Here is a 25826-nt window from a genome sequence, read left to right on the forward strand (position 1 = left end):
CTCTTCTTTGCCACTGATCCCCTGTTCCTATTAAATCAGAAAAACTTCAGGCTGCTAGAATTGCGATTGTCATTTGGAGAAAGCTGGCATCAGATACAGCCTAATTAATTCCACTTACAAATCTAATTTCCATTTCATTACTATTTTAGAAATGAGTACTATTCGATGTGATAGGAAGAAATACATCCTAGAGTTTATAAGGCTCTTACTCCTCATAATTTAAAATTTTGTGACTTTGCATTTTACTCTTTGAGGTGCAGCATAACTGGATCCTGCCCAACATTTCAACCCAGTTTTCTAACTCAGAAACTTCTGCTCTAAACTTATGATTGTCTGTCACCACTTCCACTTAATTAATATTTCTAATGGCATATGGAATTTGATCTTCAATTTTTTATAAGTTAGGGGCTTTTGAGAATTAAATAAGAACTCTTTGTTTTAGGAGTCCAGCAGGAAGCAAGAGCAGCCTCCTGTGCTGGGTGCAGTTAAAAGTACATTTAAATTCCTTTATTAACTAGACCAAAGGAGGCATTGACTAAGGAATTGAAAGAAAAACTAACCTTTTATCCCCGTTGTAGGTGCTTAGATGTTGTGCTGGCCTGCTCCACTGTGGTGCCCCAGAATGCCCCATTCTGTGAGGTCAAAGCTACTTAGGAAAGCTGCTGGAGCATGGAGCCAGCCCTTTGGTAAGTTTGAATATATTGCATAGTTTTGCAAAGTTTTTTATTTTTTTTAATTTATTATTTTATGGCCCAAAGGTTATAAAATAATAAAGAAAAGAAACCTTGCAAAGCAGAGCAATACATTAAAAAGAACTGCTCCCTCTAAACTGGCTGCATGCTCCAGCAGGGTTTCCTTGGAACCTTTGTCATTGAACAGCAAGTCCTGGGTGTGGCAGCAGACGTCAGCCCCATGTGAGTTTGCAAACCCCTAACTTCCTAATTTTAACGAGTTCTTACTCATGATTCAATAAAAGAATACATTATCTTTGTGTTTTTCTCTTTAATAATCTCATTTATCCATTTGGAGAAGGTAATCCTAGTATTCTGACTTACGTTGCATTACATTTTAAAATGTATTACATTCTTTAAAAGGAAAAAAAATCCTCAAATGTAAAAAAAAAGAGTTCTTAATCCTGTTGTTCAGAAATGCTTCCTGAAATTAAGGTGTTCCTGTCTTAATGCTTCTCACTGTGGGGCAGAATCCAGCATTCTGCAGTTCATTAGGGAGGATTCACTCAATTGATAGTTGCTGAGTAATGCAATAGAGTAAGAATTTTCCCTCTACTCTAGCCCAGCTAAGCCTACTAAAATTGCAGTTCTACTTTTACTGCTGGGAAACAGAATTGTCTTTGCTCAAATTCAAATTAAGTACATTAATGATTTTTTATAAACTTTATACATATTCTCAGAAACTGAGCCTGTCATAGTGTAAGTCAGTGAGACTCAGACTGGACCAGAGGAACAGAATTTTCTGGTCCACAGCAGCCATGCAATAATAACATGACTGCTATGAAATGGTCCAGGGAAGGCTCTCCATGAAGCCAAAATCCACAGTGGTGCTGCCAGGTGGCTTCTGCTACAGAAAGACTGCAAGGTTTCTTAGCAACCAGACAGGTGGAAGAAGTAAGCAAGGGATTGCAACACCAACAGGAGAACTGCATTTTAGGGAAGTTTATTGTGTTAGGAATCACTGATTATTTAGGCTAACTTGAAGATAACTGGCAGGCATAAGCATTTCACCCAATTTTCAGCTCATATGCAGCAAATTAAAGGCAAGACTGCATAAAGAAGCCTAAATGCCACATCAGAACTGGATAACTCTTACATGGGGAGCGAAGGATATGAACATAAACATCTGTCATGTTCTCTGCAAAGCGCATAACTGGCACAGGAGGAGTGTGAAGGTGTGTTGTCTTCCCACACACTGCTGTGTGCCAGTTTCCTGGAGAGTGCAGCCAGTAGCAATTTGTGGAAGAGTCAATTTGCTTTCCTTCCACATTGCATCAGTACTGTTAAACCTGCCTCAAGCCTGGAAAGTTCAAGGGCAGCTGAATGCCCTGAGTCACCTTGATACGTGAGTGCTGAGATGAGTTGGTAGACTCACCCCATCAGCCCTGGAGATGTGCCCTTACATGGGGTATAAGTGGGGCAGGAGAGATGGTGATAAGGAGCCAGAATGATGCTCAAGGCTGAGCAATGGCCTTTTGCTGTCTCTGGTACTGATGGGCTATCTGCTTACCAAGTGCAGTCATGTTCTTAGAGCCCTGCGTGCCTGCTGTCATCTTTGGACTCTGCAGGTGGGGTGAAGACCTTTAGTTTTTCTCCAAAAGTCCCTATTTTTTTGTACATGTTGGATCTCCAGAACTGAAGACTTAATTTTGGCCCAAGTCCTTTGAAGCCTAAGAGAGATAATTCTCAAACAATGTCCTTTATAGCCTGTACTGTCCTTCCTACAAGCTTGGTCCAGGTAACAGTAAAGACTCTTGTTCTACCAAACACCCAGTTCCCATACCTGTCCCTCATCACCAAGTGCCAAATATCATCTGTAGAAATGCAGAAACCAGATGGAAACACTTGCAGGGTTCAGCAGTACCCACCTGCCTCCTCCAGTGAAGTGGGGAAGCAGCTCATGTCACAAGGACACAGGAGTAAGGGCAGTGATGGGTCAGTAACTGCCAGAATGCAATTGCAAATTGCACTTGCCATTGTCAGCATTTATTGACCTACTGAAATATTTGGAACTATAATAAAACCTCAGCTTTTACTGCTGATCTGCCTCAGCACAATATGGGCTAAAACTCCAACTCAGTGGAACAGCTGAGTGCCAAGAGGTCCTTCCAGGAATCTGCATTGGCTGCAGGAGCAGCGCAGCCAGTGCTGTGATCAGGTGGTGCTGTCATACCAAAATACAGCCTGGTGCTTTACCTGGAGTGTTCCTGTCCTTGGGCAGCCCTTGCTCAGTGCAGGCACACAGGGCTCTTCACTTACTGCCAAAATCCAAGGCTTTGTCCACCACTTGAATACTCTTTTTTTCCCTGGATTGCTGTGCAGTCTCCTAAAGGAAGACAGCATTTCTACAAGGTGATCTCACACCTCAGCCACCCCTGCATTTCACTCTGCATCTGCATCCCAAAAGTCATTGTGACAAAAGACATTGTGATCCGGGGCTCCTCTGCCCGTGTCTGCTCCTGTTAGGACCTACATCAGGATACTTTTGTGACAATCTTGATACAGTTCCTTCCTTCCTTATTTACAAAAGTAAAATCTTGCACCTAGTCCATTGTATCATATATTGTTGCAATCTCAGAAAGTGGAATTTAAATTCAACAATTTATATTTAAACTCCCAAGTTTTTCCTAATATCCCATTCGTCCCCTGCTGCCAGTGTTCACCATTATTTTGTTGGTTCCTGTATGAGAATAGCCAAGCTGAAAGTTTAACCACCTATCATTGTTTCAAGGTGAGATGGAACTGCCTCACCTTGTTCAGTGCCTCCGTTTCAGGATTAACTCTACCAAATCATGAATTCCATACCTGAATGAACCGACCAAACTTCTCTGCCATTCCTAGAATTGCACAGAGGCAGCATTGACAGAACTTTCTGTAGGTTTGGAACCATATCAAGCTTCATCCAGCACCTCCAAAGCAGCCTTGCACAACTGTTTGTTCAGGCACGTGCTCCTCTGTGAGGTGCTTGGCATTCATGCTAAGCAAGCACCCTCTAACATCTCACAGTGATTTGAAACCACTGGAATGCTGTGAAATGTTTCAACCAGCTGTACCAGGGTATTTTTTCCTCAGCTTTTTCTCTACCAAAACACGGGTGATAGACAGCTTCTCAGGGCAATATAAACCTGTGAATTTTCAGGGGTATGGAGTGTTTTGTGGCTTGGACTGACGCACAAATCCTGTGTAATGTTTCAGAGAGTGATTCGGGGAGCTGAGCCAAATGACGGCTGACGTCGTGGTGACCAGGTGCTGCATAAAGCACTTCAGCTGTGGAACTGGCACATTCACCCCACAATTATGCCTTTGTAGTTCTTCTTGTAGCTCCACCAACTGCTCTTGCAAATCAGAGGATATGCATGGATTATTAAACCACAGCTCAGCAGGCAAGGCCTGTGCTGGGTGTGACGTTTGCAGGCATGGCATCAGCTGGATGTGGGTTTGTGTATTGCGGTCAAGAGCAGCACGTGTGAGGCTCTCCAGCACAGAAAGTTTTCTTCCTGTTTGATATTTCCTTCTGCTGTAGAGTTTGATCCTGAACTCCACAGTATTTTTGAGGCATTATGGAACTTAGAAAACATACTAGCAACGTCTTAATTTGTTTCAGTCTAATTGGAGTAAGTTTTTTAGTCTAAGCCTAATCATAAGAGTATTTGTTTCCCTCAGTCTGAAGAAGATGGGTTATTTTGCATCCAGATCCCCATGCTTTGCTGCAGGACTGTTGGTGGGAGCAAAACCACTTTCTTGTCCATAAGTTGATCAAGTCAGGTAAACAGTTCACCCTCACACATTAGTGTTGCTGAGGGAGAAAACATTTGTCTTTGGTGTAAATTCTGTTATTCTGAATGATTTCATGGTAAAATACACTTGGAATCAGTTTCCTGTTTTCCTACCAAAGCAATGCAGCTTTTTTCTCCAATATTACTTGTGGAGTTTGTGCAAACACTTTTCAGTACAGGTATGAAGTTTGTTCTTTTGATTTGGTTTTGATTTTGGTATGTCTGCCCAGTTGAATAAGTGCTACCTAAGGGATCTTAGTGTGGTTTGTGAGTAATAGTTCTCCCACATTTGACACCCAATAATAAACATCATGTTTATTATTATGCAGATAATTTTTTCACCTGCTACTGGTTGCATCAATTAGAGAAGTTCAGGGTCAGGGGGAAGGGTTTGAAGGTGAATCTCTGTATACCATATTTGTACAGATTGGAGCCCATCCCGTGTTTTTACTTGAGTGGTTACAGCTTCCTGTTTGTAAGAATTACGTATTTGCCAGACAGATTGCACACCTTGATTGTTTGTGGAGCCCTAAGCAGCCTTTTGGTCTTACTTCTCTGAAAAACTTAATAGAATTTGCTAAGAATGAAAGAGTGAGGTAATATTTATAGTAAAAATGGGTACTGCTCCCTGGCTGGTTTGATCTTTCACTGGAGCTCAGGACATTCCCCTTTCAGGCATGGGTAATGCTGCCAAGATCTCTTTTCACATGTTTATGCAGCACATGCTCAAGGTTCAGTGATACTTTATTGTGATTCCATGAAAGGGTAATGGTTCATTTGCCCACCCTGTGCTGTGACCACCCTGTCAGCCCCATCCCAGAACACATCGCTCCACAGTAAGCCCCTGCTCATCAATCACCCAGAGTGGCATCACTGGGGACAAGCAGTCAAAGATAAAATTTCTCCTCTGTGGTAAATGAAATTGCTTGAACTGTAGTTCATACATATTCCATGACATCCTCAGGCTCATACTCCAGCAGGGACCTAAACAATTTGGATTATTAACTGCTGTTGTGGCTGGACTTGTTCACCTCTTTTGCCTTTATCATACCAAGTAGAGCCATCCAGGTCACACAGACCTCGTTCTACATGGCACAACTCTTGACAGCACTCTCATCTGGCTTTGGGGGAAGTGGGGGCTCTCACTCAGCAAGGAGGGAATGTGTGTGTGTGTGTGTGTGTGTGTGTGTGTGTGTTTGTGTGCAGCCCATCTGCAAGGATTGCAAAGGTGCCTGATGTCCAGTGTTACAGAGATGCTCGTATTCCTGAAAATAAAGTTCCCTGTCTTACCTCAGACACTTGGATTTGAAAACATTGACTTTATTTTATCAAGCTGGCATTTCAAGTTTTCAAGTCACAAATGAAATTCTTTTATGCATCATAAATCTTGGGGGCTTTTATGGTCCTTTCTCAGAACTTCTATGATTTGGAGGCTTTATGCTGTCACCATTCCGATTTGAAATATCTACCGATCACAAATTGAGATGTGAGGGGACTGTAAAATTGATGGTAAATGTGCCTGTGTGAGATGAGTTAACAGCACAGAACCCATGGGAAATAAAGTCATCAAATTGGGAATATCTTTCCCTTGGGGAGATTCTTAGGTACCAGAGAAATTAGCTCTGACATAAATTTTCCCTCAGGGACCCTGATAAGTGTATTTTCACAATATTTATGCTCAGTGGGTATCCAGTATACAAGAGATGTAGTATATTTGAGTTTCAAAAGTTCATAAAACTTCCACAGAAGAAATTTAAAACTACAAGGGATGTTAAATTAGGGACAAATTTACTCCCTTGAAAATTATTGCAGACCTCTTGCTTGCTTTAGCAGGAGGCAGGTCACTTCCATATTAAGTAATAAAATACTCTTTTAGTCAAGGCCTCTTAAAATGCTAATTACTCAATCCAAAGTATTTGTCAGCAACACTTAATTTTTTTAAAATATTATTACACTGCTTATTCACACCATTAATACCTGAGCTATTTTGCTCTTTTTGGTACAGTCCTAAGACCAAAGTCCACTGGAATTTGGAGTGAATTAGTAGATTAGGAGCACATTCTGCCTACAGTCCTCAGAGACTCTGGAAGAACAGCAGAAAAACAGGGTTCAATGCTATGTTAAACTCCTGGAGCTGTGGAGCTGCTGTAGGGCTTTCCATGATGCAGCCAGTGCTGTGATAAACTGTACATTCACCTCCCCAGCCCATGGCTGGTCTGTGGACACGGGTGTTTAGTGTGCGTTAATGGATCTTGTGTCTTGCAGCGTTTATTCAGGACACCAGTCTATTCTGATTCCTCCCTCAGAGCTGGAGACCAACCCTGCCCTGTGGCTTCTTGCAGTGAGTCAGTACAAAGTGAGGGACACTTTTTGTTCCTATTCAGTCATGGAGCTCTGTACTAAGGGACTCGGTTCGCAAACAGAGTCGCTGAAGGTGAGTGCCTCCGCTGTCCCGCGCCCCGCCGCCCGCACGGCCGGCTTTGGGAGCCTTCAACACTCTGCTGAGTGTCTGCTGGGAGGAGAAAATCATCAAAGGGCACAGGCAGCTTCCACAGAACCCACCTTACTCCTTGCCAGAGGCTGTGTATCAATACTAGTCGTTCTTCAGATCACAGGGCTGTTCAACATCAAGGAAAAGCTTTTATTTACCTAAGCTTTCTGATGTATGTTGGCAAGTGTTGGAAAACAGAGGTGTAAATGTCCAAGAGGCTCAAGGAGTGTTACACTGTATAGTGTGTTTTACGAATACCCTGTTATATGAAGTACTAGTTTGGTTTTTACCTCTACAGTTAAATAATCACATGCTTAAAAGTACTGTGTTGTTTTACCTAGATGGTCCTTGTTCTATGGAGAGGAGGGTATATCTTCCTTTCCCCCCCAGAATTAAAAGCCAGGTAGCCAGTTAAATATCTGAAATAATCTGGAATTTCCCATGTGCTACTGAAGTAAATTTATCTTGAGATCCTGATATTTATGATGACTCCAACCTTTACCATCCTCTCTTAATAATTTCCTAATCAGTTTTTCCAAGTCTAGACATTGCTTCCTGTTTTCTGTTATTCACTGTCGTCTGAATTAATTTGGGGAAATAGCATTCCCTCCCTTCAGAATTAGCATGCCCATCATTTCCTATGTGCTAATGTTGAGATGACAAGCAAGTATGTGCTTCTTCAGCTATTAGAGTGTCATCTGGCCATCCGGCCTCCAGGAAAAATGGAAACTGTGATGATACCTTAGCCTCTGTTCTGCTGTTCCTCTGGAATCAGATTACCTGCATAATACACTTAAGAATTTCTGTTTTGCATTAAACCTGCCCATTTGTGGCCTTTGTTACATTTTGACTTCTTTTTAGGCAAGGGGACTGGACCTTTCACGTGTACGGACGTGTGTAGTAGTGGCTGAAGAACGACCTCGGATAGCTCTTACTCAGTCATTTTCAAAGTTATTTAAAGACCTGGGTCTCCATCCACGGGCTGTCAGCACATCACTTGGCTGTAGAGTTAACCTGGCAATATGTTTGCAGGTAAGATTTTTCACTCCTTAAGCTCAAAGTTGTTTTAAGGAAATGGTTTTCAGTAAGAAGCGTTCATTATATTTCCTTTGGCTGTTTGGTCGTAGACGTGCTAAGAAAATGCACGTAGTACTTAATGTTCTTGCATACTCAGGGAGTAAATTTTTATTACTTTGTCAACAATTCATCCCTCTCATGTTGCAATCATAGCATTTATTCTCCCATGAATACAGTAATTGAGAAAAGCACCTGACAGTGACAGAACGTGTACTCTGTACTCCAGAGCCAGTAGGTAATCATGTCATGTAAACGACAGTTTCCAAGTGTTTGCTTCAGTGTGTTACAAAATGGATTCCTTTGTTCATAAAATACTTCCAACCATTACTTGTTTAACGAGACAGGCATTTTCTGCACTCAAGGAAAATTATTTTGCTGTATCTCTCCTGTTTTGATCCTCTAATCAGAAGAAAAGTCCCAAGGATAATACCGGATGTAACATGCATTCTCCAGGAATCTTTACTGAGTCATGATTTGAATGACTGATGGAGCACTGTAGCTGTCTGGTCTGAATTTCTGAACAGCATCTAATTTTTTCAACCAGTGATAACTGCACCAAGCAAATAGTTTTAGGTTGATCTAGAGTATAGTATTTGATCTTTGAGGACTTCATGTAATGAAAGTTAACTTGCCTTTTTTTAGGATGTTCAATTTTTAATTAATTTCACCTTATTTCCGGTTTAAATACATCTGGCAATAAATCCAGGCATTTTTTATTCTAGAATAAGAATTTCATTTCTGTCATGCCTCTAATACACATCTTAATTTTGATAAATAGATAAGACTCTCAATACATTCTTTCCTGATCTCTGTCTCATTTTTGTGACTCTTGATCTCTTTCTGTCCTTCAAATCTGGTTTCAGAGTTGCAGATATTATTCCTGTAATAATACCATAGGTGTCCTACTCAGGTGTAATGTTTCCTAATTTAATAACTTTTTAAATACTAAAAGAATCATCTTCTACATTGGCAGCTGCTCTGGCTGGGAAGTTCCATATCCATTTGGTCATGTGCCATGTCTCTAACCTCTTCAAAGTCACTGTGTCCTCAGCAGGACTTGCCTGTACTCTGTGTGTCCATCCTGCATTTCAAACTTGGCAGCTGCCCCTGGTTTATGTGAAGGATTTCTCATGAAGGTCACATGGGTACCTGCTTCAGTGTGGAAGTCAGAACAAGTCTTCTCAGTGACACTGCAAATAAGAATCTGCTATTCCTTTTCTGATTGTAAATATTTCTTAATGCAAAAAAGTGACAAATTGAGGTTATGGATGCAGCACAGAGCAGTATGTCTGTGCCTGCTTTAGCCCCTTGCCCTTTTCAGTGTTACCAGGATATGAATACAGGAGGTGTGCCACAGCTCCAGTATTGCTTGCTTTCTCTCTGACTGCAGCAGAGGATCCCTACAGCCTAGGGTGTCTTTAATTATTACTGTCAAGCACATGCCAAGGCAAAGCTGAGCAGGGTTAAAAGTCATTCTGTTGCCCAGAGGTGGAGTTGTTTGGTTTGCCATTCTGTAATTGCTACTGTGAATATTCTCCAGGAATAAAAAAGTTTTAGAAAGGAAGGGAATCAGGGAAGAGATGACATACCTTGGAAACAGATCAGGATGGGGCTTGTCAGCTTCCCCAGCAGCTGTGGGAGAGCTGCTTCTGAAAGACAACTCCTTTGGCTTCTGGTCTTTAGAGAGACCAGATATGAAGGATGCTTTAGATTACAAGGGCAGATTTTTAGCTGCAGAAGTTTGCTTGCCACTAATGAAAATCTCCATTTTAGATGTGCACCAGTCTCTGGATGGTTCATGGTTGTTGCTTCACTTTGAAGTCCTTAATTCAGGACAAATAATAAAATCAGGGGATGACACTAAGGAGCAGTAAGCCAGGTGCAATATCAAAGTGTGGCCTGTTGGAAGTACCATTGTGCTTGTTCTGCCTGGGATTTTAATGTTTTTCATAGCAACCTGTGTGGAGCTGTTTTTGATTTGTGACTGAACAGTGTTGGGAACACACCAGTGGCTTGTGCTGACCAGTCCTGCTCAGCATCAGGGCTGTCCCCATATCTCTCTGTGTCCCCTGCACCATCACCCCACTGCCCTCAGCAAGCAGGCTGGAGGAGAAAGAAGCTGGAAAGGAACACAGCCGAGAAAGCTGTCCCCAGCTGACCTGGGATATCCCATAATGTCATGCTCAGCATTAAAGAAAGAGGGTGGTTGGTCTTCCAAAGCAGCTCAGAGTCTGGCTGGGCATGGTTCTGCTCAAGGGGGGTGATGAGTGATTGCTTTTTTATCACTTGGGTTTTTCTTTCCTTCTCTCATTAAACTGTCTTCATCTTTCATCTTGACCTGTGGATTTTCTCACTTTTGCTCTTCCTGTGCTTTCCCTGTCCCACAGGGAGCTGGGTGAGTCCTGAGCTGCTGTCTGGCTCAGGCCACTGCAAACATGCAGGGAGGCTAGCTACACTCAGAGAAACTGGAAGGTCCAATCAGCATGGAGTTAGGCTGGATTATGGCTTGCCTCTGTATATCTGCCTTTTGATTGTGCTAACTCCTTAGCTGAAGATTGCTTCTTAGATGGTTCTTTACAGAAATTCTTGAAAGAGTCATTGAATCAAGCTGTAAAAGTGGCTAAATCTCTGAAGGAATACTGGCAATGATAGTGCCTATGGATTTAGGAACAGCACAGAATGAGAGCCTTGAGTGAGATGGTTAAACAGCCTGGCTGATTGTATAGCTTAATGTCAGGCTTTGTTGAGTTCTACTCAGATGTGGCATCTCAGTCCATAGGACAAACTAAAAGCCAAACACTGCCTAAAGAGTGGTGTGGCTGGCATGGAGAAAAGCCACTTCAGGACAGGCTATATGTAGCAACATTATCTTCCCAAGCAGAATTGTTTTTGAAGCATTTGAGCTGAGGCTTTTTTGGCAAGTTTTAAAGGTGCTCAAAAAATTGCTTAAGGTTTTATTTGCAAGCAGCACCACAAAACATGTTATTTTGGTGGAGACTGTAAAGATAGAGACTTGCGTGTTTTGAAGCATCTGGCAGTAGACATTGCCAGGGACTGGATACTGAATTAGACTGAATGCTCTTTCCAAATTGTCTGCAACTTTATGGCTAGTGGTATTCCAGAATAGCTTGTGGGCTATTCTGTTTTCTCAACTGAGGAAGAAATTAAATTTTAATCCCTCATCTACAGTATTCATGCAATTAGTATTGTCTCCAATATGTTCCAGAAATGGGTTATGATTTCTGGATTCTTCACACTGCATAAAACTACTTCTCAAGATATCTGAGTCAATAGCATCTGCCTTTGCTTTTTTTTCTTCCAAGTTATATCATCTATGAGATCAGCATGTGGTTCCTGGAACACCAACTTGCACAGGGATAATGGTGATCCTGCCTGGTCTGCAGTACTTCTAAAATGTGTATCTACTACTCACCTTACTAAACATATCTCAGGATCCAGCTACTGACTCTTATCCAGTTTTCTTCTCAGTGGGCTACTTCTAGTACAACCTGGATGTTATCTTTGATACCTTCTTATTTCCAATTTTGTGGACAAATCCAAGATTCAAATGTTTAAAGGGAAAGATATCCTGACTCTTGCAGAAAGCTTTTGCAGTTCACCTCTCCAAATAGAAGAAGAAGAAGTTGTATATTTACATGTGGGTGTATCTCTGTGTGTGTGTGTGATTCTGTGTGTCTGTGTGTGTATAGCAGAATTTAACATTTTATTAAAGATTACCTTGAAAAAGAAATCATTGTAATAATCTCTTTGGTACAAAAGACTCTTAGTCTACCAAATTATCTTAATTTGGTCAGGTTGTGATCACTGACAGACTAAGGCATTGTCATTGGTATTCACTTCCTTTCAAACTGAGAGCAAATTTAGTATGTTTCCTTTGATGTAGTCATTGCAGACTAGATTTCTAGAGATGTGCTTTTGAAAAGAAATAATTCCCTTCATCTTTAGGCACTTAAATGCTATTAATATCTGACCTTTTATGACTGTATAGGCACAGATAATGGTCCAGGGATTAGTGAGATGAAAAGATTGAATCTAGCATATTTTAATTCTCATTAACTAGCATCTTAGCATTCTCAAGAGAGAGAGAAAAATAGATATGAAAAGTAGCCGGTTTCTTACAACAGCACAGATGGTTCTCTAGGATTTTAGCTGATTTCCATTTAAACACTTGGAATAAATATTTTCATTTTATTCAACCTGCTATTCAGTTTCAGTTGAGGGAAAGCTTCTAGAAGTTGTTAATTTTTCTTCGTTAACCCTGAAAATGTACTAACAAATCTGTCCAAGCTAAGGGGAGCAGGATTCATCTTGCTTCTTTTCTATCTCCTCTAAGTGAGACTGCAAGGTTAAGGGAGTTATCCCATATCCATCAATAGTCAGTGGAATCACAGAAATGCTTCAAGAGACATCTCAGGCACCCATCTGGGGATGGGATCCATCACCATCAGGAGGTCCTTCCTACCTTATACTGCACACTTTCTTCTTTAATGGCTGAAGTTACATGAAATGGACCCTTTCCTCACTGTCTAGCAAAGAAATCTTTGTTACTCAGTTTAGGGCATAAGTTAATATTTCTTTTTACTTAGTGATAGATCACACTCCCTGAAGATCTTCCATATTAAAAGTAATAAAGGGTAGGTCTGCAAGGAGTGCCACAGGAGACCATGAACTGTGTCAGAGGTATGATTCACACTTAGCAGTGTATTACAGCTCTGGGTGAGCTCCCTCAGATTCTGTTTTTCCCACCTTTGCTATGAGTCATGCCATGAAGTTCTTTTCACAGCTCCAGCCGCTGTGCTTGCGTAGGTGACATTGCCAAGTGCACACCAAAAACTCCTTTTCTGAGCATCACTGGAACAGAAGCAGACTCGGAGTAAACACTGAGGCCACATCCTTAGGCAGCTAAATAAAAACAAAAAAAAAAGTTATTTTTAAATTCTTAGGATTTCTGATAGCCTAGTTCCTGGTTTTTAACACTGGAGAGGGAAGTAGTGGAGAGCATGCAGCTTGGCCTTTAACTTGAGTGGAAATTAGGTGTGCTCTGAGTCCTGGCATGTGGTCAGCCCTACAGCTGACTTGTTGGGGTGGTACTGCAAGCAGTACCACTGAGGTACTTCAGGCAGTACCACCAGTTGGGGTGATACTTCAAGCAGTATCTCTGGTACTACAAGAAGTACCATTTCAAGCAGTTTTGACCTGCAGTGTTTTCCCAGAGAATAAAAGCCTGGCATGATGCTGAGATTTGCTTGGACCAGGGATGGTTCACCAGTGGCAGCCTGTGCATGGGCAGAAATTTATTTAGTCCAAGAGATGTGACTTATGATACACCCATTTTCAGACAGAAAATTCTTTATGTCCCATTTGGTTTCCTTGAACACTACCAGGCTTATCCTAAGTAAATATCAGATACTTCAGAAGTTGTGTTGTTTTTCCCCGTTACCAGCATAACAGATGCTCTCTATCTCTGTCTCTCAAAATAAATGTGCACAGACAAATTGAGTCAGTCATTCTGGTCTTGGCTTAGACTCTGCTTCCTTTGAAATACTTTTCAGAGTATTTCAGCTGCAACTGGCCACCGAAGGACGTTGCTGATAATTCAGCTGCTGTTTCTCAAGCCGTTCCGTAGTTAAAAGCCATATGAGACTCTGGTGCTCTCAAAGTCCTTTCTGCACCTGCAGTGTAGTCACAGGCAATGAATTATATAACTGCTGGATTTCAGTCGTTCTCCTGCTTTCTTGCAGTTACACTGCAGCGTTCAGCCTGGATTATTAGTAATACCATTTTGGGGCATCAATGCAATAAGCAGATCCATCCTGTTTTTGTGAAATGTTTCATCTTCCTTTGCATCCAAAATAGACCAGTCTTAAGGTGCTGCTGTGGCAGCTTCCTGCAGTCTTTAACTCTGCTGGCATTCAGGAGTCTGGTGAGAGGAATGTGGGATGCCAGGGCTTTCAGAGCTGTTTGTTTTCACAAGTCCTAGGGCAAATCCCACAGCAGCCATCTGGTGTTAGATACTCCACGTGATAGTAGTGCCTTGGGACTAGTCACCACCGAGGATTTTTTGTCTCTTTGCTGAGTTATCAGTCATGGTGGACAGCTGATGGGTTTTTATCAACTTTAAATTTTACTGTTCTTTATATGTATGACACTGTTTACCATAACTAATAGGAATGAAGACTTCTTGGGCTCTGAAGTTACTCCATTTATTTATTATCTTCCAGTAGTTAGATAATGCACCAAGCCTTGATTTTATTTCACTTTAGTATCAGGTTAATCTGTATGCAAGAAGGTGTAAGTATCTTTCTCTGTTGTATACTAATTTTTTTTTTTTTCCAACAAGAGAGCATAATTTTTATTTCCAGAGGACATCACTTGCAAACTTCTGTTAATAGTAAAATGGCAGACCTGGAATTCTCAATGGAATAAAGTGCATTAAAATAGGAGGGCCATAATGTTTAATGACTTCAAAACCAAAACCAGCAATAACAAAAAATCAGTGTGCTAGACACGTGTTTTCCACTAACAACATTGTCTGTAGTGTCCTAAAACCATTTAAATCTGTTTGTCCAAGGTTAGCAGTCTACAGCTGTCTCTTCTGTTGCTCTACTAAAATGTTGACACCTCATTTTTTACTTTTTTTAACCTTTAATGGTATAATGGTTAATTTGTAAAATTCCTGTATTTGACATTGTTTTTCTTTTTATTTTACTCCCTGCTTTTTGCATTCTCCTCTTTTGTTTCTCCCACCCTTCATTCCCATTTTTTATTATTATTTTTGTCTTGTGTTACCTTCTTTCCTTCTCTCCCTCATCCCTGCTATTCCTGCTGCTATAGCCTCACAGGCTGGGGAAGCTGGCCGAGCAGGTAGGGGATTTTCATGTTCCCTCAATACCCACCTATCAGCTTCCAACAGTGGGACAGACTAGAAATTGAGTCTGGAGATTTGGGGATTTTCAGATCCTTCTATAAAATTATAAAGAAGTCCAGTATAGCTTTATCTGGATGCAGGTTTCATCAAATATCAGATGTCCATTGTAACTATTTCATTCATGCTGAAAATAATAAATACCATAGTGATTGTCTTTGATTTTCAAACTTGACTGTTTCCATTATTTTACAAATATAAATCAGCTTTAGTTTTATTTTTAAAGATAACCAATTTTTTCCTTGGTTTTGTTTTTTTCTTTTCAACATTGCATATATTTCAAATAAGTTCTCCACTCAGCACTAGTCTGTTACACTGCTGAGTTTACCAGTAGACTGAAAATCGTGTCGTTAATAGCTAGAGAGGATATTGTACCTTGTATTGTGTATAACAAGCTAAAGAGGCTAACATGCATGTGCAGCTCTATTACTCTCTTCTCCTCTGGTGGTGGGTGATGATCAGTACCTGTTCAATAAGTAATAAGTAAGTATCAATAGGTAGTGGTAACACTTCTCCCCCACAGATACAAAAATTAGTATTTGTGGGTCTGGGTTGCAACTTTTAGTGCTCAAAAAATTGTGGAACAATCAGCCAGCATTGCAGAAATGTAAAATTTAGCCCTAGACATTCCTAATGTGAAGAATTATACTCTACAATGCATCCCAAACGGGACAGAAATCACTAGGAATTCATGCTGCCTGCTGGTTTAAGTAGTAGACATCTGAATAATAAATAAAGGAGTTTGTGCATCTGGAGTTTACCAGGTTTAGGAGAATTCCTCTGCTGAAAAGAAAATTTCCAACGTGCCAGCATTCCAGAATGAAATTGTGCTTTTCTTCTAGCTTTGTGTTTAGCAGTAGGATGAGGTCTGCAGCAGAGAAGAGAGCCCTAGCCTGGAGCATTGAGAATTCAGATGATGTTCAGTGGTGATGAGTTTGAAGTTTTGGATAAGGGCAGATCATAGCAGGCTGCAAAACTGCAGAAAAGCTGTGGGTGGAAAGGCCCAAAGACTGCATCATCTCTGCATGAAAGGGAACTAAAATTAGTCTGCCTCTTTTCAAGTAACCAAATATTGTGACATAAAGCAAGGGTTTAAATTATGCAGTGGAAGACTGAAAAGGATCAGAATAATTGCTCAACAGACCTTCAGTCCAGATTGGTTCGTGTCATGCGTGCTACCTTTACTATCTTTAGCTTCAAGTATATTCTCTGTTGCATGTATAGAAGACTCAGTAAACCATGCTTCACATTCCTGACCATGTGCTTCTGCCATTAAACTGTGTCTCCTCAGCAATTTCCGCCTTCCTTTATATGGCAAAACGTGTTTAACATTTTTTGTACGTATCCATGTGCTGATTACTTGGCCTTTTGTAGCAAATAAAACCTCTGTTGACATGTGTTGGTTAAGTAGTCTGACTGCTTGATGTTTTTCTGAACTGCAAGGTGACAAGTACCTGATGGTAGGTATTTTTCCAGTGCTTGTTCTGATTCTGTAAAGCTGAGCTTTGATTGATGAATACCTTAAATATAACTTGTCATTTGATTAGCATAATTAGCACTGAAATGAATGTTTGGTTGTTTGGGGGGTAAAACTCTTTTCTCCTCCCAGCCCTCAGGTTCTGATTAGCTGATGTTGTTGTTTACAGGGAACATCTGGACCAGATCCCACCACAGTGTATGTTGATATGAGGGCACTGAGGCATGACAGGTCGGAACCACCTTTTTCTTTTTCTCTAATTCACACAATTAACAGAGTTTCTAGCAAGAAAGCTGCTTACAGCACACCCCACGGACCCTGGAAACCATTGCAATAATAAATTATTTGTGTTGCCTCCTACCAGCCAGCAGACACAGGCATTACTTTGGTTAATTAATTTTACCTCTGGTAAGACTGAGGCATGTAACATCACTAAAGCAGTGACTAACAAGCCTTTATTGCCACCAGGATTTCATGACACTTGTGTTCAGGTGGTGCAGCCTAGCCAGTCCCCACAAACTGGAGTCCTGTTGCACCTTTTGGCTTCACAGAGTGTTTCTCCTGCCTTGGCAGCTCTTTGCCTGTCAGGAGATCGTGGTGGGTTTGCTGCAGTTCTTAATGCTGCAGGACTGTGAGGGAATGGATTATTTGCTTCAGCCACTGTGAGCAACCACATTCTGTAGTTGTGGGTATTTTTCAGTTCCATCCTCAGTGTTAGATATGTATACAAGGAGTGAGAAATAAGATTTATCACTTAGTGGTTGGAATCAAGCTTGAGATCTCAGGTATCATTTTAAAAAATACCCATGCACATATATTTCAGTTTTCCAATACTCTGGTCACGAGTCTCTTTACAGAACTGTAACAAACCAAGGAGTTTTCTATCAACTCTGGAAAAGGTGAACATTTAATTAACAGTCCTGGTTCCCCTAAAAAATCATTATCCAAATCGGGAGCTTCTTTGTTCTTTTACTTTCATCCTTCTTAAAAGCTTAACAGAGAATTTTCCCCCCAACTTTGGTTCTGTCAAAGTGCAAAGGGCACTGGAGGCCCAAATTACCCACTGGGTAGTTAGGTCAGATGGACATGTAGGTATTGTCTTGTTGCACAAGGAGTTTGGCAGGTGGAAGAAAGGAGCTGTAGGATGATTGACTCATGATTTCTTTATTCCTTTTGCACACAATGATTCAGGTAATAATGTTAAGTTTGATCTCTCCTTTGGGGCACTACTGTCTGTATAACCCAGCCACAGAAATTCAGTGTTCCTTGCCCAGCAAGTTCAGTAGTGTAGAGACAGAGTCCACAGTCATAATTAACCCAGACAAGAAAAAAGGCCTTTTCTAGAGAAAGAGACTGTAACAGTCACAGTCGGTAAAAATTATAAATAATTTAAAAATGATGTTTAGAGACAAGAATTAAGATTTACTCTTCATGAAATTTGCATAAACCATGGGTATACTATTTCCCTGCCTTGGCATGTCATTGAGAAGTAAGCATCATTACCAAGATCAGGCTTTGCAGTGTGTTAATTTATATTTAGTGACTAGTTCTACAGAACATGAAAGATGGTCTTTAGAGCTGGTTCTCATAGCTGGTAATGTAGATTTTAATTTGATGGTTTAAAGTAGTGCCTCATTTACCCAGTCCTGCAGAATTTGGAATTAGATTAGTGTGTCATAAATTAAGGAAGAAAACAACTCTATTTGACATAGTCTCCTCACACTTGCTGTTTCTAACCATTTTAGTGGAACTGAATGTCCCTGTTACTGAGCAGTAGCTGAAAGATCCCTGTAAATATCTGTGAGACCACAGAGTGGGAACCCACAGAGTCTTTGCAGGCCAGCCAGCCCCCCAACAATATGAACATTTTACAATGTACACTTAATGTGAGAAAACGTTTTTCATAATTTCTATTTTAGAAGATATTTTTCAGGGTCTGAAACAGACTGAACATATTTTTTTTTCCTTGGCATGATAACACTCTCTAGTTGCTTCAAAAAACAGCTGTAGTTCATCTCTCTGAGATTATTCAAACCCTGTTCACATCCATAAAAATTAATAATCAGTTTCAATGCCACAATTTCAAGCTCATCTGGTAATTACATGCTTGTGCACTTTATAGCTCATGAAAATGTCATTTTCTTGTGGGTGTTTAGGTCAAAATACCTGTGCTAGGTACAATCTGTGTGGAGATCTAGGGGTGGTTGTTCAATCTAACTAGCTGTTTCTTTCCTCCCAGCTCCCCCTGGATTTGGATGGTTTGCTTCTTAGGTCAGGGTGGAGCTTTTCCAACACCTTTTGTGTGTGTCCCTGTGTGGTTTTGAGCTCACAGCTTAGGTTTAGCTGCTGGGACTCTGGCCATCGTCCTGGGCTCGCCTGCAGGTTCAGAAAACCTGTGCCAAGGGGTGCAGCCATGTGGTCAGTGGCTGGCATCAGTTCTGGCACGGGAAAAAGGTTTGACTGCCTGGCTGGGAGCTTTTAGTGCAGGTCTAGGTGCTCCAGCCTCTCAAGCAGCATCTCCCATGGAGTCACATTGTGTTTGTAAGTCCTAAGGCATGTCCCAGGCACCCTGAGCCATCTCAAATGGCATTAAACACCTGGTTTTGGAACCTGAGTAACACAAAAAGCAAGAATATACAGCTCTGGCTTGCTGTTGGTGACAGGATATCACTGTACTCCAAATTTTACTGATTTCCTGCAAATCAGGGTGTGCTCAGGATGGCCTGAGGAAAGAGTGAGCAAAGACAGGCAAGTCCCACAGAGGCTTTTAATGGAACACAGAAGACTCCTGAGCGAGCTGCCAGGTGGGTGATGCGTCCCTGCAGGGCAGAGCAGCGCAGTGTGCAGAGAGCAGGGGGTTTAGCTCAGGTCCAGGGGACAGAGCAGGTGGATCAGTGCTGCCAGCACAGCACAGGGGCTCCTGGCTGCTGCCTCCCTGTGCAGCTCAGACCATGGCCACGTGCCCAGGGCATGCCCAGGGAGGGACAGGCAGCAGAGCTCTGGGCAGCAGCTCCTGCTCAGGTCTTTGCTGCGTTTCTCTGCCTCTGGGAAAGCCATTTTATTCCCCCTCCCCCACAAAAAAGAGAAAATAAATTAAATCAATATAAATATATATATTCTTATTCTTGTCCTGCTTCTAAAGGCCTGTTTGTCAGACTGTTCCATCATATTTTTGACCAGTCATGCTCTCCTCAGAAAGCTTTTCAGGTGCCTAAATATGCCAAAAGCTGAGGAGCGCTTGGAAGATAAAAAAGGGAGAGAGTGAGAGAGAGAGCCTTTTCTCATCATGCCAAAACACCAGATACTTGAAAGATGGTGGGGTTTGAAACATTAGCATGCTTTTGTACCAGTAAAGATGTAAATTTGAAGCCCAAGCATCCCTTGTATCTGGATTGTTCTAAAACAATATGTACGTGTGCTTATAAAATGTCCAGCAAAAAACACATTTCTGATATTAAAATAAAAATTTCACAGCTTCTTCATCCTTAACAGCAGTTTATTTTTTGTTCAAAAAGCTATTTATTGGCAAAACAAGCCAATCTATCAAACTGATTATAAACCAAATTAAATCTTTCTTTCCCATCAATAGGGCAAAAATATTTTCAAGTGTTCTGCAGCAGGTCAGGCTGGATTCTCAAATGTTTCAGTTTATTTGTAAACATCCTAAACCATACCTTTTTAGACTCATTCAAAGCTGTTTTTGAATGTTACTGTTTTAAGCTGATAATACATAATTTGAAATTACCTTAAATTTGAAACTAGCAGTTATAATTTAGAAATAAAATGACATTAAAAATATTGAAATATTTTGACTCCTTTGAATTGTTTCTCAAAGTTTTAACATAGGAATTTCTTTTCCAGGGTATCTGTAACCTTTCATAGTCTAAATGTTTTATAGAGAATTTCCTCAGGAATTTTAAATAGTGAGCTGAAGGATCCATCTCGTGACAGCTGAGAGAGATCATTGATCTTCTCCTAAAGTTGAAACTTCATGCAAATCCTGTAAAGATAAACATCCCCTTGCATCCTAATATTCTTTTCTAGATCAAAACCTTATCCATTAAAAAAAAAAAAACCAAAAAACAACAACTCTGTTCTGCTCAAAGCAGAGCAAGGAAAGATCTACTTCGATATTGAAGCTTATTTTTAAAAGGATAAGAAAAGTAATAGGAAGCATATTCATTGCAATCTGTCTTCCCCCAAAAGCAGATAAAAAGTCACCAGTCCTCTTGTTCAGTAGCAGATAGTGACAACTTGATGTAGTGGAGGCTTTGACTCCCAGGGGGAGAGAGCCACTAGCCAAGTCACAAATGTATTGATGAAAATTTAGATACCATTTTGCATGCATTTGTCATAGACAGTTCCCACTTATTTTGACTACAACTGTTTATTGAACTGCATTGACATTTTATATCAAACTGGGCAGGAATGAAGACTTTCAGCCAGTGCTGGTAAACACTGTTTTCTGGTTTATTTGATGCCATCTCTAGTTTCACACATGCAGACGTCCTTTCCCATCTTGTCCTGCCTTCAAACTTCAGTATACCCTTTGGTGAAATAATAGGTGCATTAAATGATCTTTTAAATTATTCACTTTCATCTAGTTAAGTCTGTAGGGTAATAAAGAGGGAAAAATTAATTTATTAATCTCTTTTGTGTTGACTAGAGCTCTTTTTGAGCTACATGTAATGGTGAGCTGCTAGGATAGATGGACATGGTGAGGCAGCTGGCACCAAAGAGGGGCTCAAATCCAGGTGTGGAATATTGCCAAACAGACCAGAAGCAAAAGGATGTTTTTGGGTTCAAGTTATTAATTTGTCAGTCTGGCTATTATTCAACTGAGGAATGATATTCATTGTGATATGCACAGTCTTTCATTGAAATTCTCCCACTCCATCATTAGAACAATTATTTTAACCTGAGTACCCTCTTTATTAAACAAGCAGTCTGTGGAGCTGTACAAAATAGGTGTCTTTTCCCATGTGGCCACTGACATCTTCTTGGACTGATGTAAATTAATGTAGCTCTTTAAAAAAATTACCTTGTATATACTTAGTCTGTCATCAGCAGACTCGATTTCTTAGGAGGTCATTTGTGTGTTGTACTAACAATAATAAACAAGTCTTACTTTTTGGTTTGGATTCCAATAGCATTCAGTTTTCTGAACTTCCTTCAGACTTGCTCAGACATTGTCTCCCTGACAAAGGTGTTTTCAGAATGGAAATTCTGAATTTCATTCCCCAAGAAAAGAAGGGAGCACTTGTTACATTTCAAAGAAATGAGAAAACAGTTAGTTAGGATTTATTTTTATAGATTGCTTATACACTGAGCCCAGTCTCAAATCCAGGCTCTGTCAAAAGGAATCAGTAGAGCCTTTGGCTTCATTTTAATACATTCCAGCATTTCAGACTTCATGCAGGAGCAGAAAAATAGCCTTTTATTATGGCTGTCAATTGTTTATCCTTCTCTGCATTTTACTGAAACTTTCATGTTCTGTATACATTGTTTGGGGTAATTCCAAACAGCAAAGCCACAGGAGCTTTTTTTCCTTATTCTCAACCACTTCTCCTCCATCTCCCTTGAAAAATACTTTTATTAAAGGGTTACCACCCAAAAGAACTCCTTAGCTGAGTTTTTATCTGTAGCCCCAGCAGGGCTCTGTAGCACAGCCAGGGTGTGGAGGGGAACATTTTATATTCACACAGGAGAGCAGACAGGGGGAGGTGTGTCGGAAGGAGACTTGCTAATAGCAAGTGACAGTGAAATAGTTACCTTTTGTGCAAATTTAATTGATTCATCCTGTTTGAAAGCCTTTGGGCAGTGGTAGCAAAGAGAAGCTCTGGGGATTACTGCCTTGGTGCTGGGGGGAGCAGGGCTTTGCCTGTTCCTGCAGAGGGTTACAGCACACAGAGCCCAGTCACAGCTTAGAGAAAATCAAAGTCCTCAGCTGTTCACTGTGGGGTCCAAAGGGGGTTTAAAATCCATCCCTGCCCTCTGTGACACCCAGGCAGCATTTCCCTTGCAGGCAGAGTCTGTAGGCAGAGGGCATGGGTTGTTTTGAGGTGTAAAGTTCCTCCTACCTGGTGGACTGTTCAACACTGACCTCCCATGTCATTGTCATTGTCCCCAGAGGGCTTTAGGCACAATGAGCTCATGTTGCCAATGGAATTGTCAAGTGCCATTCCTGTCACCTTGAGCTTCAGGGATATTCTCATATGGGTGCCTCCAACTCCAAGTTCCACACATCACCCATACTTTTTTGTGATTGTCTGCTGCTTTAGCCCTTTGGATGCTTTTCTGTTATCACAGAAACAGTTTTTTCATGAAAGTGAAAAGATCTGCACCCCTCTGGAGTCAGTAGAAGTAACTCAGCTGAGAGGAGGGTCTGAGGTCTTTAAAATAAAACCTGAGTCTCTCAAAGATTTACAAAAAGAAATGATGCAGTTTGGTTTTGAGGAGTCTTTGTAGAACCACTTGGCTTTTAGGCATTTTGCCTATTAGCTTTCAGAATCTTATTTGTGACTGTAAGCTGTTTGTCATGGTACTGGCAAAACTCTCCTTTTTCTTCATGTTTTTCCTCAGGAGAAGATACAGCCTTGGCCTTTTAGCAGTATTGTGCTTTCTTTCTGCCATGCAATCACTGCTTTCTCAAAAATCCCCTTGGCATTGTTTCTGATCTATGGGAAACAAATCTCCCAGAAAGAAAAGTTCATTTGGGCTGATAAGCATCATGTGAACACTCAGTTCTGGCTCAGAGAACTCCCAGTCTGTTTGGAGAGGAGGAAAGATTCTCTCTTGCTGTTCTTATTGCATCAGGAGAACTTGTTTAATCTCTGTACAATGAACAGTCAGTGATTAGGAATAAAGCTGATGGCCTGGGAAACTGAAGAGGAGCAAATATTGTTGAAGAAATTCTGCTGTTTACCCATGAGGATCCAGAGTTATAACCAAATTTGTAAATGTACCTTTTAAAGAGCTCTGAAAGATGCCTCATGTTTCTAGTCATAGCACAACTTTTGTGCAGGGCAGAAGAAAGGGAGAAATGTCCAAGAACTAAGGGGGGTGAGAGCCCTACAAAGGAATTTTTGTGCTTTCTAAGGCAAGATTACTTGTCACTGAAGTATTTCCTCCCTTGACACAAGCCCATTTCTTCCTTGATAAAATAATCTTTAAGAGAAAAGCTTATCATTGTTTTACTGGAACAGGACAATAAGAGTTGGCTCCAAAAATGGTTTTTGAGAGAGGATGTGGTTTAGCATAGTTTAACTACAAATCCAGAAATTCCAGTTCTATTTCCCTGGATGGCTTGGGGGAAAGAGAATACTGTCCTGTGGATCAAGGAAGACAAAGACAAAGGGAGAACAAAAAGCTGCAGCTTCCCAGGAAGGTGGGTGAACTGCAGCTGTACACTTCTTGTGCCACTGTTTGCAAGTAGCATTTGCATGTCATTCTTCCAGTATGAGTAAAAGAACTAAATGGAAAATGGTTCCATTTTTGTTTTTACAAAGCAGTTTTGAGTGTATTAATAATTTTTCTGAAACGATAAAATTTCAGTAAAATAATTGGGAATTTCACTGCTTATTAGATTTCCAACTTATTAAAATACACTAACATATTTATTCCTGAAGAGTGTCTGACACTGTTACAAAAAAGGATTTCCTATTTCCAAGTGTACTGAGTTTCTTTGGTGTTACAGGTCCTTCTCTTTCAATTATGCCTCTCATGGAAGCTGGAAATAGATAAAACAAGCTGGCTGCTCAGATTTCTGAGGAAGATTCATTAAAAAGTCTTCCTTTTTTTGTTACCTAAAGGCCATCCTTCTTTCTTTCTCTTTCCCAGACTTTACCATGAGTCTAGCTGTACCATTACAGGATTGTCTGAATAAAATGGAATTTTGATTCTTCCATTTTTTATGCAAGTAAGGTGTATTAGGTATTTGATTTTTACAGATAGCATATTCTGAAACATTTCCTTCATTTTGGTACATGCTATTAATGGAATGCTAAACACTGATCCTTTCAAAGTGCCAAGTGATCAGCATAGGGTGCATTTGCTGTTTCAGCAGTGGAGGAAAATGTGCTGCTTTCCCACACTGCTGCCTTAGAGGGCATTTCACAAGGCTTCTGCTTTGGAAGGGGAAATAATGAATATATGTAAGATTTGGAACAAGGCTTTGTAGCTTCTGCAGCTCCAGCCACAGACTGTGCTGTGCTATAAGAGATGGAGCTTCCCATGTGCTCTCCATCCCCCTTCCTGTGCCTCTCTTCTCTGGCCAGCCTTTGCAGGAGGACAGGGTTTTTGCCATGCCACACACTCAGTTTTTTTGGGACAAATAACTCAGCACAGGGTGCTGTGCTGCCAGTGATCCCTGGGCAATGGGCTCTGTCACCCTTGGGACCCACTCCTGCTTGCCAGCCACAGGCACTCACTTGGCTCCTGCTGTCAGTGGAATCTCTGGCTGAAGGAAAACTGAAGGAATGGTTGGCCTTGGGAAGGAGAGCTCTGAATAGTAAAAACATTCTTTATGTAAGAATACAACACTAATTTGGTTAGAGATGTAATACCCTCTTAAATGGCTCCTTTCAATGGATATTAATATCTTGCTTCAAGCCTAACTTGTCCTTTTTTGTATGGCATATAATGGAAGTGTCTGTGAGCAGAAGATGAACTTGCATAACCAAAGAGCCTCGAGAAGCTCAGCCCTGGTTCCCAGGGAGTCTCCTGTGACAGGACAGTCCCTTTTCAGTGCCTGCAGGTGTACAAGGCACTGCTGCTCATGGCACTGCTGGCCTTTCCTTCTGAGTGCTCATCTGCAGTTTTCATTGAACCGAGAAAATAGCTTCATGTGTTGGTGTTCCATGCACAGGAAATGTCCCTGATTGTTGTTAAGGAGAACTTTGTGCAGATTCTTTCCCAAAAATGCAGGTTGAGTCAGCCAGTAGTGGGAAATTTGGAGGTTATCGCAAGAGAAGGGGACCGCTTAAATAAAATTACTTGATTTCAGAAACTCCACCTTTGATTACATTGTGGGAATGTAGAGTGTGAATATTTTATTAGCAATGTTAAAATAATTTCTATCATTTGTTAACAACAAATAAGGTAATTCCATAGCTCAGGATGTTTTTAAATCCCAAGTTCATTACAATTAATTTTTTCCGTGTATGTGAAGTCTCCTTAGAGATTGGGACTAGGAAGACAAAGGGTTACAAAATAGAAAAAGCATATTGCATTAAAGAGAATTGTCAGATCTCAACTGTGATTATGAAAGTGCTGTAAAAACAATTAGTAATAAACACCATGTCCTGGGAGGTTTGTAATCTGAGTAAAA

The 25826-nt window shown here is 40.8% G+C and overlaps 1 protein-coding gene across 6 annotated transcripts in view; it reads left to right on the plus strand.

Moving 5' to 3' along the window:
• Positions 1–25826, plus strand: part of DIP2C (disco interacting protein 2 homolog C) — a 309487-nt gene that overhangs the window by 264715 nt on the left and 18946 nt on the right. For 4 of the 6 annotated variants that reach the window (XM_084220016.1, XM_084220017.1, XM_084220019.1 and 1 more), the window contains 4 exons: positions 6773–6941; positions 7860–8030; positions 14931–14960; positions 16668–16729. In XM_084220016.1, the coding sequence (XP_084076142.1) occupies positions 6773–6941; positions 7860–8030; positions 14931–14960; positions 16668–16729 (432 nt within the window). The remainder of the gene's footprint in view (positions 1–6772; positions 6942–7859; positions 8031–14930; positions 14961–16667; positions 16730–25826) is intronic. The other 2 variants (XM_084220018.1, XM_084220020.1) reach the window with 1 other exon arrangement.

This window comes from Fringilla coelebs, assembly GCF_963513975.1.
Source record: "Fringilla coelebs genome assembly, chromosome: 1".
Lineage (NCBI taxonomy): Eukaryota > Metazoa > Chordata > Aves > Passeriformes > Fringillidae > Fringilla > Fringilla coelebs.